The sequence below is a fragment of the Tympanuchus pallidicinctus genome, unplaced genomic scaffold (genome assembly GCF_026119805.1).
Source record: "Tympanuchus pallidicinctus isolate F22 unplaced genomic scaffold, pur_lepc_1.0 scaffold4, whole genome shotgun sequence".
Taxonomy (NCBI): domain Eukaryota; kingdom Metazoa; phylum Chordata; class Aves; order Galliformes; family Phasianidae; genus Tympanuchus; species Tympanuchus pallidicinctus.
In genome coordinates, this window is record NW_026294758.1 from 22,166,360 (window position 1) to 22,184,751 (window position 18,392).

The 18,392-nt window shown below is 39.7% G+C and overlaps 2 protein-coding genes across 14 annotated transcripts in view; one reads left to right on the top strand and one right to left on the bottom strand.

The window, feature by feature from the left end:
* The first annotated feature begins 1,387 nt into the window (after positions 1-1,387).
* On the top strand, positions 1,388-15,846 carry ERAP1 (endoplasmic reticulum aminopeptidase 1). Of its 2 annotated transcripts, none has more exons than XM_052701512.1 (18): positions 1,388-1,988; positions 2,789-2,927; positions 4,094-4,228; positions 4,800-4,920; positions 5,293-5,447; positions 6,026-6,139; positions 6,937-7,068; positions 7,596-7,727; positions 7,882-7,965; positions 8,316-8,479; positions 8,976-9,055; positions 9,349-9,532; positions 10,719-10,875; positions 10,965-11,149; positions 11,843-12,004; positions 12,598-12,738; positions 12,849-12,930; positions 14,152-15,846. In XM_052701512.1, the coding sequence occupies exons 1-18, from the start codon at positions 1,516-1,518 to the stop codon at positions 14,296-14,298; spliced, it is 2,787 nt and encodes a 928-aa protein (XP_052557472.1). In that variant the 5' UTR covers positions 1,388-1,515; the 3' UTR covers positions 14,299-15,846. The 2 variants fall into 2 exon arrangements, with proteins under 2 accessions (XP_052557472.1, XP_052557473.1); XM_052701513.1 differs by having other exon boundaries at positions 8,319-8,479.
* Positions 15,847-16,534: 688 nt separating this feature from the next.
* The window catches only part of CAST (calpastatin), a 59,821-nt gene continuing 57,963 nt past the window's right edge, over positions 16,535-18,392 (bottom strand). For all 12 annotated transcript variants that reach the window (XM_052701524.1, XM_052701516.1, XM_052701518.1 and 9 more), the window contains one exon: positions 16,535-17,791. The gene's annotated coding sequence lies outside the window, so the exon portion shown is untranslated. The remainder of the gene's footprint in view (positions 17,792-18,392) is intronic.

Consider the following 18,392-nt stretch of genomic DNA (forward strand, 5'->3'; position numbering starts at 1 on the left):
TATTTCTTGTGATAAGACTGACTTGTCTAGAAGATGAATGATGGGTGTTGTCATGTGGCAATCAACATCACTGTGTGGACAATTTTACATCTTTGGAGCTGTTTGCCTTCGGAAGAAGTGCTCAGGACTGTTTACTGGTGGAAGACCTAGCCTGTGACCAAATAACTCCTGTTTGCTATGGGAGACTGGGGGATGATGCCACTGCATCCTGTGAAGGCAAGATACAAGTTGGCACCTCCCTGCTCCCTCTTATCTGCTGGCAAGGCCAGGAAAATAGGAACAAAGGAGTTTCCTGCTGAGATCCCAGAGCCAGAAGCTGCCACTCCAAGAGATCTGACTCAACCACTTTGGATCTGAGCTGTCACTCCAAAGACAGCTGACTTGACCACTTTGAAAGCACTGAAAAGGAGCCATAATCGCCATGGTAACCGTTGTCATCATCTTCGTCAACAGAACAACTCTGCCCAACGACTCACCACTACTGAAGATGAAAGACTACGAGCCACGCTGGATCCATGGTGGTGACTATCTCCTTCTTGCTTCTTATAAAGACTCCTTGCATCTTCTTTCCTATCTTTTCTATTGCCCTCCTTCCATTCCCCATTACCCTAATTCATAATAGCGTCTGTCCTCCCCTTTCCCATTTTCCTAATTAAGATTTGTAATAAACTGATCGGACCAACATTTGAACTGTTGTTTCTAAATCTCACGCCAGGTATATAGATAATAAAAGAACCTCCTCTCCCTCCTATAAATTTGGAGCGAGACAAATGTTAGGTGGAAATTCTTTACTCAGAGGGTGGTGAGGCCCTGGCACAGCTGCCCAGGGAAACTGTGGTGCACTGTCCCTGGAGGAGTTCAGGGCCAGGTTGGATGGGACCCGGGCAGTTGAGGGGGTGGGGGGCAGCCATGCCCAAGGCATGGGTCGGGGCTGGGTGGACTTTCAGGGCTCTTCCGACCCAAACCACTATTTTATGATTGCCTCAGAGATTTCCTCAGAGCTGTTCAGAAGCCGCTTGGTGCCGCGTGGTGCCGGGCACCCTGCCCCGGGTGTCCCTGCCGGAGCTGAGCTTAGAACAGCTTGACCCAGCAGTCCTGCCAACCTCAGCCGTTCCGTGATTTTTGGAGCGATTCTGCTCCGCGGCAGCAGCTGAAATACATGACAGCGCTCGCTCAACTTACAGCAGCACTCTTTGGCAGCAAACGCCTCGTTTTAATCACGGAGCTACTGGACAGCAAAGCAAGGCGTATCAGGCTCCAGCAGCCGGAGCCCTACCAGCCGTGCCGCCGCCGGGGGACGGCACCGCCGAGCTGACACGGCCCGGCCGCGCCGCGCTCCCCCCGCCCCCCGCGGCGCGATGGGCGCACCGCCAGGAAGCGAAAGCGAAAGCGAAGGTAGCGCCGCGCGGGGCCCGCAGGCCGCAGGTACCGCCTCGGAGCTGCACGCGTCCGAACGGCGGCGATTTGGAGCTTTCTTTCCTCGTGCGGGTGGTCGCCACCGGCAGCCGGTCCGCCATGGCAGCGCCGCGCTGGGAGGTGGTGGTGCTGGGGCTGGCGAGCGTGGCGTGGTGTGCCGGCGATGCCCAGGGCGGCGGCGCGCAGTTTCCCTGGGACGAGGTGAGGCTGCCCAGGAGCGTCGTCCCGCTGCACTACCACCTCCTCATCCATCCCAACCTCACCACGCTCACTTTCACCGGCACCGTGGACATCGACGTCGCGGTCGCGCAGCCGACGAAGGCGGTCGTCCTGCACGGCAAACGCCTGCGCGTCACCAGGGCTGCCATCGAGGCGTGGGCCGGGAGCACCTGCACGGTGCGTGACGTGAGGCTGCTGCGGCATCCGCCCCGCGAGCAGCTGGCGCTGCTGGCCACCGAGCCGCTGTGCGCCGGGCACAACTACACCCTCCGCATCCAGTACTCAGCGAACCTCTCCGACTCCTTCCACGGCTTCTATAAAAGCACCTACAGAACTCAGGAAGGAGAACTCAGGTATTTGCTGGTTGTTTTTGTTATTGTTGTTGTTGTTTTTCTTTTTAAAGCACTAAATATGTTTTCTTTGATTTTTCTCTGGCTTTAGAATTTGTTATTGCCTGCTTTAGGATTTTTTTTTTTTTTCTTTCCGGAAACCATTCTTGAGATTTCTATTGCAATTGAGAAATAAAATCTAACAAAATTGTGCAGTGGGAAGGGACTGCCTTTTTTTCAGATAGCGATGGGGTTCATACAGTTGTATAACAATAGAAAGGTTTGGGTCAGAAGAGCCCTGAAAGCCCACCCAGCCCCAGCGTGTGCCATAGGCAGGGCTGCCCCCCACCAGCTCAGCTGCTCAGGGCCCCATCCAACCTGGCCTTGAGCACCTGCAGGGATGGGGCACCACAGTTTCTCTGGTGCCCCACAGCTGTGCCATGGCCTCACTGCCCTCTGAGTAAAGAATTTACTCCTAATCTATAAGGTTTTGACTGTGGCTTTAGCAGACCTTGATCCACCAACGTATGCATTGATTCCCCTTGGGCATGGCGAGAGGAAAAGGCTGACAACTTGTTGGGCTCATAGCAATTTTTCTCTTATTCTGCAGTCCTTTCCAAGGTGGTTTTTAATAAACTTCATCTGCTCACCTCAGTTCCCCTTTACAGCTTCAGAAACAGCAATTCTTGATTTAAAGTGCAAAATATCGTAATAGTACATATAGTTGTTTCCTTAATATGAAATTACTCAGTTTTTAGACAGGTGATAAACCCTGTGGATGTGAAGATGTGTGGACTACAGCTCCTTTCTTTTTTTTTACTTAGAGTGCTTGCATCAACTCATTTTGAGCCAACATCTGCAAGAATGGCCTTCCCGTGTTTCGATGAACCAGCCTTCAAAGCCAGGTTTTCAGTTAAGATTAGGAGGGAACCAAATCACCTTGCATTGTCCAATATGCCACTGGTAGGTAGATACATTTAACGTTGTGCAATTCTTGGTGGCCATTCAAACAAGAAAGTAAAATGAGAACTTCCAAGCATGAGAATGCTTGGCCTAAAGATTACCTCCTTTCTTTTATGACAGTGGGCTATTGCTAGTAGTTTTGACACAAGATTAAAAAGGAATGCAGAAAATCATGCATCCAGTGGGTTCCTACTTCTTAGCAGTGGTTTGAGAATATTCAACATGATGTGGCTTTCATAACCTGTATTTTATTCACCAAATGCTTTCCATCATTGTCATAGATTTTGAAGATTAATAACAAAATATGTCTGAATGCAACATGACACGATCCCTGTGTATTACCTTAATTACCTGCTAAAAAGACCTTTCATGTAAAAAAGAGATAGTTTGGCCTTCAGAAATATCTCAGTGAAAATGCAGTACCCTGTAATGACTCCAAATGTTGCTTGCAGTTACAAATATGTCTGCATAAAATAGGGTAAGTTACATTTTACACATCTGATCTTAATTTCTGCAAGAGAGATTCTTTGTAAGTTCTTCTGTATTACCAGTTCCTGGTTTGTGAGGAAGGAATAATACCTCCCCATACACACAAAGTAGCTCTCTAAAAAGGAAATATTTTGAAAATTGGTTTTAAAAAAGCAATTCTTGCATAGAGAAATGGATAGAATGGTGATTTTTTTTTTTTTTTTTTTTTTTTTTCATTATTTGGTGAGTCTAAGTTATTTAGCTAGGCTTGTATGTAACCAAAAGGAAAAATGGATAACTCCAACAGGTGACCCATCTTGTTGTCAATTAGATACTGAGACAGCTGATCATTGTTTGAAGTTTATTTCTCTCATGAATAATATGTGTTTAGATTTAGACAATTTAATTTGATTGATGTGCTGCCACACACTGAAGAAAATTGAAGCAGCAACCAGTATTTTTCTTTATCTAGTTTTAGCAATGTTGAAATAACTTGTAAGTTTCACTTCTTATGAGTGAAATTACTTGTATGTTATGCTTTCTTTGTGTGGGGAGGATAGCCATGGGAATTGATTCTTTCCAATGTATCTTCAAAGTGGTCTCAATAAAACTGAAAAAAAAAACCACAGCAATTTATGATCTGAGAGTCCTCATGCATACTAGCAATGAATGATGTGCTGTGCTTTTTTTTTTTTCAGGTGAAGTCCGTGAATATAGCTTCATGGCTTGTTGAGGACCATTTTGATACCAGTGTCAAGATGAGCACTTACCTTGTGGCCTTTATCGTTTCGGATTTTAAGTCCATCAGCAAAGTAACCAATCGTGGAGTTAAGGTAGATATTTCTCAGTTTCTAAGAGCTTTGTAAGAAGATCTGTATGGAAACATACAGTTTACTTTTCAGTTAAATCATTGCATTTAAATGTCCTGAAGTTTTTCATGAATTAAAAGACAGAATGAAGAAGGGTTTGTAATTAGATGATTGGATGATTAGTTTGCAAGTATTATTGGGTTAAAACCTTTTAGTAATATTCTTGCTTTTTATACGTGTACACTGTGTGTAACATTGTCACATGTAAGAGAAAAAGGAAATGAAATATTGTTTTCTTAGAAAATCAAGAGAAAAATATATCTGTGTAGCTTGAACAACTCCAGCATGATAGGGGTGGAAATTGTAGAAGTCTTTGTAGGAGTGTACTGGCTGCAGAAGTAAGTTAGAATTTGTATTTTTAGTTTTTATCATATTTTTTCTGGATTGTTAAAAAGCACTGTTGCATAAGAGCGGTGCTCTATGAGCACTCTGTGCTCTAGAGTCACTTTTTATGGTCATTCTAATAGCAGTGTTAAAGAACAAATGACAAGGTTTTGACAGTGGTATCAAAATCCTGCTTGCTTGTGTGCTGTAGATTTCCGTATACACAGTACCAGAAAAGATCAACCAGGCTCATTATGCATTGGATGCAGCAGTAAAGCTTCTAGACTTTTATGAGGACTACTTCAGCATTCCCTACCCCTTACCAAAACAAGGTAAGCGTCAAATAATCTATTTGATCATGATAATATTTTTAAGAACAGAGAGAAAAATAGTCTAGAATTAGTAATTCATGTAAGACTGGGCTGACTGGCTCACAAGCTTTTATGCTTTTGTGCTTTCTTCGTCATCTTGCTTAAGAGTAGTTTTAAAAGCTGCATTGTGAACTGAAAATCCTTGTATTCTGTATAGAACTTCTTTGAAGTATGTTTTCGCTATTGCATTTGAGGAACCCCTTAAAAGTATGTGTGATATATGTGAATGTGTGCCTGAGTGGGTGCTGTGGTGAAGTGGGATGAACAGGTAGCTGGGTTCTTTCTGGGTAAAATAATCCCAGCAGTATATTAATGTTTTGTTTTGTTTTCTAGATTTAGCAGCTATTCCTGATTTTCAGTCTGGTGCTATGGAAAACTGGGGGTTGACCACATACCGGGAATCTGCGTTGCTGTATGATCCTGAAAAGTCCTCAGCATCCTCTAGGCTTTGGATTACTATGATAATAGCCCATGAGCTGGCTCACCAGGTGAGATTTAGGAATAACAATAAAATATCAGAATGGGCCCACAAAGTGGTCAAGGTTGGTGGATTCTGTGTGGATGAGGGGATGTTGGGACTACAAACTGAAAATAGCTGCTCCAGCCTGAGGGTGTTCTCCTCTGAGCAGTGAGGACTATTTCCAGTAAAGGAGTCTAGTCAGGCTGCACAGACATGGAAGGCTGTACATGTATTTATTCTGGTAAGTTTGGTAGTTCAGTGGGGCCTTTGCGCCACTGTCAACCATCTTAATTAGCTGTGGGGCCTGGATATAGACACATAAAGGTTTGGAAAATATTTATATGTGGCTCCCCTAACAAACCTGTTTAATTTACAAGGTTTCAAGGAATGGAAGTGGAAACCAGTGCTTCAGAATTTTACCATAAAAACAACAAATGAAAGAGCCCAAAGCTAGTTATATTACTAAAAAGATCCTTAAAAAGTCAGTTTTTAAGGACCTTCAAGGATCCCTAAAATAATATAAATTCAGTTTCATGCAGGTCAGCAGTAGCTTTTGTGACAAGCTGGGTACTTAATTTCAGGAGTTTGGTGTTTTTGTTGTTTCAGTGGTTTGGCAACCTAGTTACCATGGAGTGGTGGAATGACCTGTGGTTAAATGAAGGGTTTGCAAAGTTTATGGAGCTCCTGTCAGTAAACGTTACCCATCCAGAACTGAGAGTTGTAAGTGGTATTTCCTGCATTTTTATTTTAGATCTGCCTTCTAAGACCACTAATTTGTATGGTAAAGACCATGCAGTTTTGTGCTGTGAAACACTTCTGAATTTCATTTTGAAGGAATTGTCTGATTTTAACTCTGAAGGGTGGGAATGTTGATTGAATAGCGTGTAATTATTTTCAGAAACTGATGATGAAAGTTAATGATTGTAATGAAAGTGCACTCTTTTTTTTTTTTTTTAAGTTATTTATATTTTCAAAAGTGTAAAGAAGTGATTTTATCTTTCTCTTAGCCACATACAGTCAGACTTAAATCCTAAGTAATAAGTAGTGTAAGTAACATAAGTAATTCTGCAATTTTGCATAGCCCCACCAAAGTGAGATGCACTGGGAAGATCTGTGCGGGATTTTGCTATAAAATTACGGTGGAATGATGATGAAGAAATTCACCATTGCATTTTTTTTTGTTTGTTTTGTTGTTCTTCTTGTGTTTTCTTTTTTCTTTGTTTAATGGTTACTGACCGTTCTTTTTGTCATCGAAAAGATGTTGGAGTGTGCTTTTGTGGAGTTATTTTCAGCTCTCACTAACTGGTCTAAGTTTGTTCAGAGTGGTGGAAGAAATTTGCATCTCTTATGTTAATGTCAGTGTTTTTTTCTAATGCTCTGCAATAAAAAGAAAGATGTACGTTGCTTTCCTTGTGTGATGTAAAGATGATGAGGCATGGATTGTAATGTGAACCAACGGGAACTCAGTAGTCACTGAGCAAAATGTAGTACCAATAATCAGTTCTGCCTCCCATTAGGAAGATTATTTCTTAAGAAGATGCTTTGATGCCATGGAAGTGGATGCGTTAAATTCATCCCATCCTGTGTCTACTCCTGTGGAGGATCTAGCTCAAATTTTAGAAATGTTTGATGAAGTTTCATATGAGAAGGTAAAATAAGTAACTAACTGCTTCTATTTTCAATTGTACTGAAGGTACACTACGGCTGTAATGTACTGATCCCAGTCCTTTGTACTGGGCATCCCTGAGCCAAGGCATCAGTACACATTTTTATGAACTTGCCTAATTCCTTGTCCAAAGCACATGAATGAAGTTCAGATGGTGCTTTTCCTTTTCTGTCTAAAAAGAGAAGGTTTTACTCCCTCTTCTCTGTTCTGTATCAATTTAAACCATTAAACCGTTATTTCAGATGCTTAAGTCAAGCAGCATTTTTCAATGTAGGATTATATGGTGCCCGTTCTATATAGCAATTAAAAAAATAATAACAATTTACTCAAGCCACTATATTTTTAAGAATTATGACTTACACGTATATAAAGCTCAGTTGTTTTTTGATCAGAGACAAGTAAAGCCATAGTGCTATTTGGATGAGTAGCATGCTGAAATATTACGAAAACAAGCATTTTGCTGTCTAAGGAGTGGTGCTATAAACAGTTTGTCACTCATTTTTTTATCAGGGATCATGTATATTAAATATGTTGAGGGACTTCCTGACTGCAGATGTGTTTAAGGCTGGAATTGTGCAGTACCTACAGAAATACAGTTACCAGAATACTAAGAATGAAGATTTGTGGGACAGTTTGACAAATGCAAGTATTTCTTTTATTCTCTTTTTTTTTTTTTTTTTTTTTTAATCAAATTTCATAGCTTTTCACCAGTAATTTCTTTCTCTTATACACTAAAGAAAACTGCAAACACCACTTAAAGCTATTACATCAATGGGTGACTGAAACTCTTTTACAGATTTGTCCCACAGTAGATACTGAAAAAAGTGAACTACAGGGTGATGGCTTTTGCAGAAGAAATCAACAGTCATCTTCAAATGCAGTAAGCATCTAGTATTTTACTCAGTAGTATTTGGAAGTTTGACATGTAACACTCACATGTCCTCATGTTACTATCCTGTGCTGTAGGATTGGTACCTGGACATAAATCCTACTTCTGTGCCCAGTGCTGACTGGAAAACTGCACTACTAGTTGGTAATTATGTAAAAGTGTCCAAAGGAAGATCAGCCAGAGATGTATTGATATCCCATGTTCCATCCTAAACTTTTCTATGCAGAGCTTACACATTCGCAGCAGCTTTTATTCAGTGCTTTCCTACTTAAGTCTATTTCATTGTCATTGTACTCCATCTGTCTTCCTCCTCTTCCTACCTGTCTTTTTCTCTCACTCAGCAGCACTGGACCAAAGAGACTCTAGATGTGAAGGCAATGATGGACACTTGGACACTGCAAAAAGGTTTTCCCCTGGTAACTGTCACCGTGAGAGGAAAGAATGTCCATCTGCAGCAGGAGCACTACAAGATAGGAGTACATTCTCTCTCACCCACAGAAAATGGGTAAAGAAAATGGGTAAATCTCAGGGCACAGACTACAGTACTCACCTGTCGCAAACACAGATAAACAGTAAGAGCTTTTACTCTTGTTTCTTAAGGAATGCTGCCTGAGCAAACTAGTTGAGTGTCTTTGTGCAGCTCAGTACCAGCACCACTGCTGCAGTAGGTACAGTTGGTGAGACTGAGTACCTGGTTGGAGTAGCTTCAGAGCTGCAGGGGCTGGGCACCTTGGTGAGCTGAGTAAACCTGCACTGCAAACGTGCTACTGGAACTAGGCTTGGAAGTTCTTACTGTTGCAGCTTCACTGTTAATCTTCCAAGCAAACAGAATTAAAATTAGCTAGATGCATGTGGGTCTGTACTGAAATGAACAGAAGTGAGTGCAGCTCGTGGCTGTCATCTGGCAGGTAGAAGATACTGCTCAGCTGTTAGGCTGAGCTAAGTTGGAGAAGGTTTTACAAAGCTTTTTCATTAAACAAAGCACTTCTGTTTTGCAATAGGTACTTGTGGCACATTCCACTAACCTACATTACCAGCAAATCTCACACTGTTCAAAGATTTTTGATGAGAACCAAAACAGGTAATTTCTTTGACTAATTTAATTAACTTGTTCAAAGTTCAAAAGCTTTTTAGCTTTGCTGTTGTTTTTTTGTTTTGTTTGTTTTGTTTGTTCGTTTTGGTTTGGTTTTTTTTCAGAATTGACAACAAAATAAGCTTTTTTTTTGTTATCTGAATAACATCACTATAATAGTCTCTTACTGTATTCAGCCATGTTGGAATTCTGTTTAAATCTCTGAAATGAAACAAATTGTGGGTCTAAACCTAGACTGTATTTGAATAACTAACACAAAGGAGTTATATTTATGTTTGCAGATGTCATTATCCTTCCAGAAGAAGTTGAATGGCTTAAATTCAATGTGGACATGAATGGTTATTACATTGTGCACTATGAAGATGACGGATGGGATCGTCTGATCAACCTTTTAAGACAAAATCATACGATAATTAGCAGCAATGACAGAGCAAGTCTTATTAACAATATATTCCAGCTTGTGAGGTAAGATGTTCTGTCCGCGACAAAATACAGACCAGAGGACATAGTAATTCTCATGCTCCAAACAGTCCCTCATGTGTTTGCAACAGCATGTAGCTTACTGTTTGAGTCTTGTTTTTGAGAAGGCAGGTTTGCAACTGAGTTCTCTGTGAAATACAGTATTTGCTGTGTTGTTACTTCAGAGTTCATTTTTCACAGGGAAGCAGCACATATACATGTGTGCCATCCCTAACAATGGCCTGTTTATTGTCGTAGTGAGGTCTGTCAGACAAAATTATGAGACTTAAAACTCCTTGAAATGGAGCCCTTGAGCTCTCTGCAAGCTGAGGGTTTTTTTTTTAAGACACCGTAACTCTTTCTACTATGATATCATACCAGGTCTTCTTAGGTTGCCTTTAACTATTACCCTCTTAAGCACTGAAGACATTGAGAATGCAAACATGGCACACATTTGGTGAGGTGAAAATGTATTCAGTCATGGATCTGGCAGAGACTGCAGTAGTAGAATGTATTTTGTCCATTGCTAACATTGTGCTAAGGTCTGCAATCAAAATGGAACGTATCTGTTTTTATCAAACCTCTGTTTTCTTTCAATGTTTTGCTCATAGTCCTACCGATCTCTGCTACAATTTTAGCTTCTGAGGAAGGTAGGTTGAATATTCAAAACCTGGATTAAAGTGTTCTTTGAGGACACGAGGTGCTGTCAGCACATCTTCACACAACCTTTTAAATCTCTCAGTGAAGTTTTTGCAAGTGAGCTAGTGCTGGAGAGAACATTTATATGGAAGTACTGATGTTCACTAGGACTGTCAAATCTCTGTATCTCCTGCACCACAGGTAGCTGTCCTTTCTCAAGTCTAAGAAAGGAAAGCATGGAAATTAAATTACAATTTCCCTGGTCCAGCTGAGGAGCAAGAAGGCAATTAAGTAGGGCACAGACCTCTTATTCTCTAATTCAAATGGAGTTTTTTTAGACCAGAAGAGAATCAGAAGTTACATTCTCAGCATGAAGTTTCACAGAGGAGAAAATGAATAGATTTTAAAGGGGGGCAAAAACATTTCATTTTCAATGCAGATGTAGTGCAAGTGTACAAATGTAAGGTAATGGACTAGGAGAGGGATTCTGCTTTTAAGCTTGTCTTATGAGCTTAATTGTAAATTGTTTTATCGTCTCCTTTCTTCTCCTTAGAATAAAAAAACTGTCGATTTCTAAAGCTTTTGATTTAACTTTATACATGAAACGGGAAACACAGATCATGCCCATACTCCAAGGTATGAATGAGCTGGTTCCTATATACAAGCTCATGGAGCGGAGAGAGATGGATGGCACAGAAAAACAGCTAAAGGTAATATGTTAAGTGTCTACAACTTGGTAACTCTGCTTGCACCTTGCAAAGCGTGCTTTGCATAAATATTTGTTATTGCCTTATTTTAGGACTATATAGTCAATCTATTTAAGGACCTAATTGACAAGCAGCTTTGGAGTGATGAAGGCTCAGTGTCTGAGAGAATGCTTCGGCAGTCCCTGCTGGTGTTTGCATGTGTGCGCAGGTACCAGCCCTGTGTGGACAAAGCAGAAGAGTATTTTTCAAAATGGCAGAAATCCCATGGAGCCTTAAGGTCTGTTTTGTAAATACTATTCCCTTTTCTAGGGCTGTCTTTTTGATTTCTGTTTAATTATAGCAGCGTTAATTTATGAGTTCTACTGCAATCTTTTCTGCAGTCCGAAGCTGAGTTTAGTTTCATTTTTCAAGTTTTAGCTTCCACTTCTTCGACACTTTGTTGAATATCTTATACCCAAACCATCACAGACGTCATGTGGTACTTCACAACTTTTTTTGTTAGAAATGTTCCGAAAAGTGAAAATTATGTGTGAATGTATTCCCTCTTTTACATGTGTAAGAGTAGGTAGCTTCTGTTCATGAACTTGGCCTAATTCATATTTTTCATCATGCCATAAGAACTCTCTAAAACACCCTCGAAAACATCTCTGAGAGATTGTTCTGGGCAGGCCAAAAATGACCACATTGGTATCTGACTAAATACAAAACAGCTAGGAAAAGAATATTCAAAATAAGGAAGAAAAACAAAATAAAAGGAATGAGTCCAGCAATTCAGGAAATCACTTCCAGGGCAGTAACAGCACCATCATACAGCCTGTGTTTTTCAGCAACAGGCATTGCTTTCTAATACCTATGGAGGACCAATATTTCTTAACAAATTGTTGCACCAGCTGAAGCATGACACGGCTGTATTCCTACATACATTCCTAGATGTGACATGGAATGTAACTTGATCTTCAATTTTCTGTAGGCTGCCAGCAGATGTGAAGACAGCAGTATATGCCGTTGGAGCACAGACATCTGAAGGTTGGGATTTCCTCCTTAGTAAATACCAGCACCACTCCTTCAGTGTAGACAAAGATAAAATTGCATCAGCTCTCAGCCTCACCAGGAATAAGGACAAACTTCAGTGGTGAGTGGTGTGTTACACAAAAAAAGTGCGTTAGAGGGAAGATACACCAGTTCTGAAACAGGAACTGGAGTTGCTCCATCTTGTTTCACAGCTGTTAATTTCAGGATTTCTGATATGTTTTATGGAGTTGATACAGTAAGAGGCTGCAGCACTTCCTTTCGTGGTTTTAGTGCCAGTAGTAAATCTGCAGTAGCGAATTGGGTTAAAATGCAGAGCTGTTCTGATACCTTTCCTTTGCTTGAAAGACACTTTTTTACCTTCATAATTACTTTGGTTGTAGCTAGATATGCTGTATGTTTCTTACAAAAACCTGATTTTTCCCTGCTTTTGAGAGCTGAGCACTACTGAAGTTTTCAGGTGTTCAAACACTAAAGCTTGATGCTGGTCTGTCAAGTAACTGTACTTGTGAAAGTAATATTAATGGAGAAGGTGGATATACACCATAAAAAGTTCAAAGTCACCACAACGAAATTATGTGTCAGGACCTTTAGGAATTTGAACTTTTTACAACATAGAAAATATTAAGGGGAGTAATCATTTGTCATTATTATCTACTGGTCTGAACAACTTCAATTTCTGTTACTAATTCTTAGGCTAATGGAGGAAGGTCTGCGTGGTGACATCATAAAAACTCAGGATTTCCCATACATTATTGTGTCTGTTGCCAGAAATCCATCTGGCTATCATCTTGCTTGGACCTTCTTAAGGGAAAACTGGGAGAAACTCATTGAAAAGTAAGGAACAGAAGTTGTTTCACTCCTGTCTGCACCCAAGCATATATTAAAACACTATTTCCTACAAACTAATAACACACTTTCTGAGTGTAGGTTATTCTTTTTGCTAGATTTGAACTCGGTTCATCATCCATAGCACACATTGTCACTGGAGTGACAAATCTGTACTCAACAAGGCCACAACTTGCACAGGTAAGCAGGTCACTGGAATAAATGTTTGGATTAAGTTTTAACATCTTAAAAGCATGACTAGTTATGAATTGTCATAGAATCATAGAATCACCAAGGTTGGAAAAGACCTAAAAGATCATCCGGTCCAACCGTTCAACTATTCCCAATAGCTCCCAAAGTAATAAAAAGTAATCAAAGTAATATCCAGTATTTTCCTTGGAGATGATTCCAGCAATACAGCTGGATTGCTTAAGGCAGAGCATTAAGCTGGTGGCAAGGAGAAGGATGGGTTTTGTTTAGGCAGAGGAATTGGATGTAGAGTATAAATGTGTATGCTCAAGAGCTTACAGCATCCCTCTGAGAAGTACTGAAGGAAAAAAAAAGGAGGTTTTTCACTGAGCAGAGTGATGGGCAAATATGTCATGAATGATAATCATTTTGTTCACTTATTCCACCATCTTTGTCAGTGTCAAAGAAAAAAAAAAATCAAGACTGGTCAGTGCGCAGATTCATATTCCCACAGGGACCTCAAAATTGAACCCCTGGTACTTCCTTTTCAGAAGCTGTCTCTGCTGCTGCCAGTTTAAGATTTCCTGATTCAGAGCACAATACAGGCAGAAGTAGTATGACCAGAATAAATCCAAAATGAAAGAAAACAAGGAGAAGCACATTGTTTTGTACTTGGTTCTCAGCCCTCTTAGATCCAAATGAACTCAGTGAATGTGCCTGCAGTGTGTTGGCCACTGCCACAGACTGCGGGGATGTTTCTGTGCCCTGCTCAGACGTGTGGCTGCATCTCCCTTGAGGATCTGCAGGGGTTAGATTTTGTGGGTTTTTTTTTTTTCCTGGTAGAAAATTGAAGGAGGCATGGACCTCTCCATGTAGAAAAATCTTCTTTGAATATTTTATCATCAACACTTAACGTTCTCTGTGGTGAAAATCTGTGCTGACACATAGCTGTCCTTGGTGCAGGTGCCACAGCTTCAATGACCATAAGGGTTTGTTGAATGAGCAAAGGACAGATTCCTCCCATACAGCATTGCATTATTTCAACTGGATTTTTTAAAATAATTAATTTTAAATGTAATCTCCATCAGTTCTTGGAATAAAGCAGTTATGAAACTTCTAAGATAAGTCTTTGTGTCAGATGGTTGTCACAAATTTCTTGCTATGAAAGTAGGAGATGCTGCTGCCTCTTCATTCATCTGCAACTCTTTCACTTTTTTTTTTTTTAACTAACAGGTAAAAGAATTCTTCAGTTCTCTGGAGGAAAAAAGTGCACAGCTTCGTTGTATCCAGCAAGCCATTGAAACTATTGAGGACAACATAGATTGGATGGACAGATATTTTGAGGAAATCAAAACATGGCTGCAAAAGAACCAGCCATAAATTAGGATGGCTTGTTTGTATTTGTTAGAAATAATTGAAAGGCACTGAAAATACAGGGCTGGAGGAAAAGCTAAGCCTGAGGCATTACTTCTTCTGGAGGAAGCTCTCAGCCTTCTGCTGCTGACTGAAAATATTTTTGTATTTTAAGTTACGTCAAGGAAAGGAGCATGCGTATTTTGTGTGTGTGAACCTGTGTGAATCTGAGTTTAAGATGATTAAACAGTTTGTTTTAGCTGGAAATTTTGCTTTTAGTGATCCCTTGGACAACTAACTGAAATGCAACTACTGCTATAAATACTCATTGGTGGTTAAAAGGACAGACACTCATTTGTAATGAGCTTTATTTGTTAGCTCTAAGATGATGATAAGGATTATAAGGTAATTGCCCAGATAGTTGATGAATATTATGAAAGAGGCATAGGTAAGAGAATATGAGTTGAAATCTTGGAAGTGTTTTTATTTTTATTATATATTTTTTAATACATAGTAGTGAATGACCTCTGCTTACCTAAAAAACCCTTCAATTCAAATACTAATAGAAAAAAAAAAAACCAAAAAAACTAATTGTCATAGGTGCCTAAGATCACTTGATTTCTTGCTCCTGACAAGCATGCCTGTAATTCTACAGCTTTTTATTTTCTCTGCTGTTTTGACCTGTCTGTATTTCAATTCTGGCTGACACAGACAAACCTCTAAACAAAGACTGAAATCTATGGATAAATGCACAAGCTGGAACTAATCATAAGCTTTTAAGCAAAGAAGTGTGCTTTGTTCACTTTCCAGTCTACTAGGAATAAAACCTGCTCCAAAAGTGGAAACCTACAATTAGAGTTCAGAAAGTCTTTAGAAAGGCCAAAAGCTTGGTCTCAATCCTGTATAAAATACCGTTTCCTTTCACTTGCTCTATCCATTCATATATAAGGCATCTTGTACCTCATCACTCAGTGAGGGAAACAATTCAGAACAGGATGTGCACCATGTGTACCAAAGTTAGAGAATTTTTTCAGCTCAATACTTGAACTTTTATGAAATGAAGTTTTACTTTCTGATGAACAGCCGAGGTTCAGTTCTTAGCTTCTAACGCCAGTGGAACTTCACTAAGCTACTGCAGTACTTTACAGGTGTACTGCTGCTGATGTAGCAGCCAGGTATAGAGCTCCACCAAAATGTAGCTTACTTTGGGCTGGGATGCCTGGATGACTTGCAGCAATTCATAACAACTGTAAGGAGCTGAGACTCAGTATTTCAGGTATTGCTGAAAAGTTGATTACAGTAATAATAATTAAAAAAAAATTACACAGTTCTGGTTAAAGTACTTCATGTCCATACGTGGGATGCTTTTTTTTGTTTTGGGATTTTTTTTTTTTTTCTATTGTAAGAAGGAATTAATATTGCCATTTTCTGCTTTATCTGCTTTATTTTCAGCTCCAAGAACCTTCTTTAATTTCTTAACTCTAGGGAAAGTTAAGTAATACTGCTTGCCCTCCCTGTAACACCCACCTGCCCCCATTCTTTTTTAATTAACTCAAACAAACAAACAAACAAAAACCACCTCAGGGAAGCATCAGTTTGATTAATTTGCAAGCATATATCCAGATACGTTGCAGTTCTCTCTATGGGAGAAAAGGGAGAATCGCCAAGTACGCTGATAGTCTTTATTCATAGAGTTGTGTGAGGTGACACACCAATAAACATTTTAGACACCCAGATGTGTGTGTCATGAATAAGGCTTGCTCATCGTGCTAGGAGCACTCTACTGAAATTCTTATGTCAGGAATCAGTCATGAATTGCAACAGCTACGGATGTGCAGTGCAGGGTCCACATACTTTGTTAAAATAAGGGTTTCTTCAGTCTCTAGAGAATGACCATTCATCATTTGTATATATTATGTCCCAGATTCTAACTGGACTTCTTCAGCAAAATAATCACTTCATTTTGTTTCTGGAAACTCTTAATGTGCACTCAACTGAGCTGTTCTGGGCCTGAGGCCCAGTTTGGCCCTACTAAGCTGCTATACAGCATGAAAAACCAATGGCAAGGAAGAAGGACCTGTAGCTGGCTCACAATCAGATTACGGAGGGCTTCATGAAGCACCTCTGACAAGCATTTTGTTTTTTTAAAACACATTTTCAGTTTTAATAGGCCACTGTATTTTTAAATTATTTCTTGCTTTTATTTTCCAACAACTATTCCTGTAACAGCTGCAGTAAATAAAAAAAGTTAGAAACATCATGGTGCATTCTCTAAAACTTTATTAGTGTGACACAGGTTCTCAGTACAGACTGCAGAGTACAGTCAAAATTCTGATTATCCTCCAACTTTCACCTCAAGGCCACCTCTGTCTGCCACACTTCATACTAGAATCAGGTAATGGAATCATTGCAAATACTGACCCCTAGTATGACCTTCTTCTGTAAGCTAACAGCAAAGCAGTACATGTGTAAGGATGTGCAAAAAGGTGTTTTGCAAGTAATGAAGACAGAGGTAAACAAATGGAAGAACTTGGTATGCCTAGGTCCCAAAAGCTCTGCCTGCAGCAGATGTCCTAGAGGGTGCCTGCTCTTGCCTGTTATCTTGAAGACTTGGTGAAAAGGACGTTGTTCCTTGCTGCATTAAATTCTGTTCTACTGCATTCTCTCTTGGAGTGTGAGGAACAGAAACAAGGAACAGAAACAGCAAAAAAGGAAAAACAAACAATCAAAATAGCCCAGCTGTCAACTTTAATTTTTCTTTGATCTCTGCTAAGGTTTATGCACCTTTCTTTCCTCTTGTGTGATTATAATGGTGGTGGTGGTACACAGTGATTTTTATTTTTTCAGTCCAGAAGACTCCCAAAATCATGAAAAAGCACAGATGCAATTGCAATTTTAAAAAAAGTCCATATTATCTGGAGTGGTTTTGCTATGGTTAGCTGCAGCTAAGGCATCATCAAAAACTACCTGTTTTGTTATTCCTGATGAAACAGTTATCACCAGTTTCTCATTCCTTACGCCTCCACAGCTTATCTGTGTTTTCTCATCAAGAAAAAGTCAGGAAAGACTGTGCAGCCAGGCTGAGATGCACTGGTGATAACTAAAGCTCATTGTATTCCAGAATACTTATTACACTCACTGCAATGTTAAAACTGCTAGCACATGCAAATTCTTCTGAGATTTACAGGCACTATGTGGAGATTATGTGCAAAAGTTTGCATTTTCTTTTTGGCATTGCTATTAATTTCTGAAATATACTTCTTACAAATATAAAGCATCCTTTTCCTCTGAGAACTCAAGAAAATTACACAAAAAATTAAAGCACATCAGTACAATAATATGAAAGGCTAGAAAAAAAAAAAACTAATCTACTACTGGAAAAAAAGGAAAATATGAAAAAAGTCCAGGAAATACCACAGTACAAAAAACACCTAAAATAGCTACATGCTTTTTGCACCAGCTTTTGCAGCAGTAATTATCCCCAGTAAAAAGAAGACTCTTCACATCACGTGCCAATATCCTGAGGGGAAAAAAAATAGATAAATTAAAGAGAAGAACATTAGCATGGAAAATCAACAGCTGTAACATATCTAGTGACAGAAATAAACCCAGGAAGACAAAATATCACAAGAAAGGAGGTTTTTTTTTTCAAAAGCAGTACTGCACTAAGTATATCAGCTTGCTGCAGATACAGAACCTTTGCACATCTTTGCCTTTCTGAAGTCCATTGCTAAGTCTTCACACAGGACTTAGGTTCATTCATCAACTGATGAAACCTGTTGAACCTTTTGGTTTAGCTGTGGGGTTTTTTTTTGAGTTTGTTTTGTTTTGTTTTGTTTGCTTTGTTTCATTTTTTTTCTGACTGATGCAGAAATAATGACATAAGTTAACTGTCTTATAAAAACAACCAGACTGCTTGGTCTATGTAAATTCCACAGAAAAGGTCTTACTAAGGAATCAGTATGGTATGCTTTGTAATGCTTAAAACTACAAGGGTTTAAAGAAATTTAGCTACAGGAAATAATTTTATACTAGCTGTAGGGACAAATGGAAAAAATAGTAAGGGCTTTTCTGCATAGAATTCTGAAGTATAGAGTTATTCCACGTGTTCCTCTGTCTCT

Coding starts and splice junctions, on each gene's coding strand:
- ERAP1 (XM_052701512.1), top strand. CDS start 1,516: ATGGCAGCGCCGCGCTGGGAGGTGGTGGTGCTGGGGCTGGCGAGCGTG. Junction 2,928..4,093: donor CATTGTCCAATATGCCACTG/GTAGGTAGATAC, acceptor TTTTTTTTTCAG/GTGAAGTCCGTGAATATAGC. Junction 5,448..6,025: donor CCCATGAGCTGGCTCACCAG/GTGAGATTTAGG, acceptor TTGTTGTTTCAG/TGGTTTGGCAACCTAGTTAC.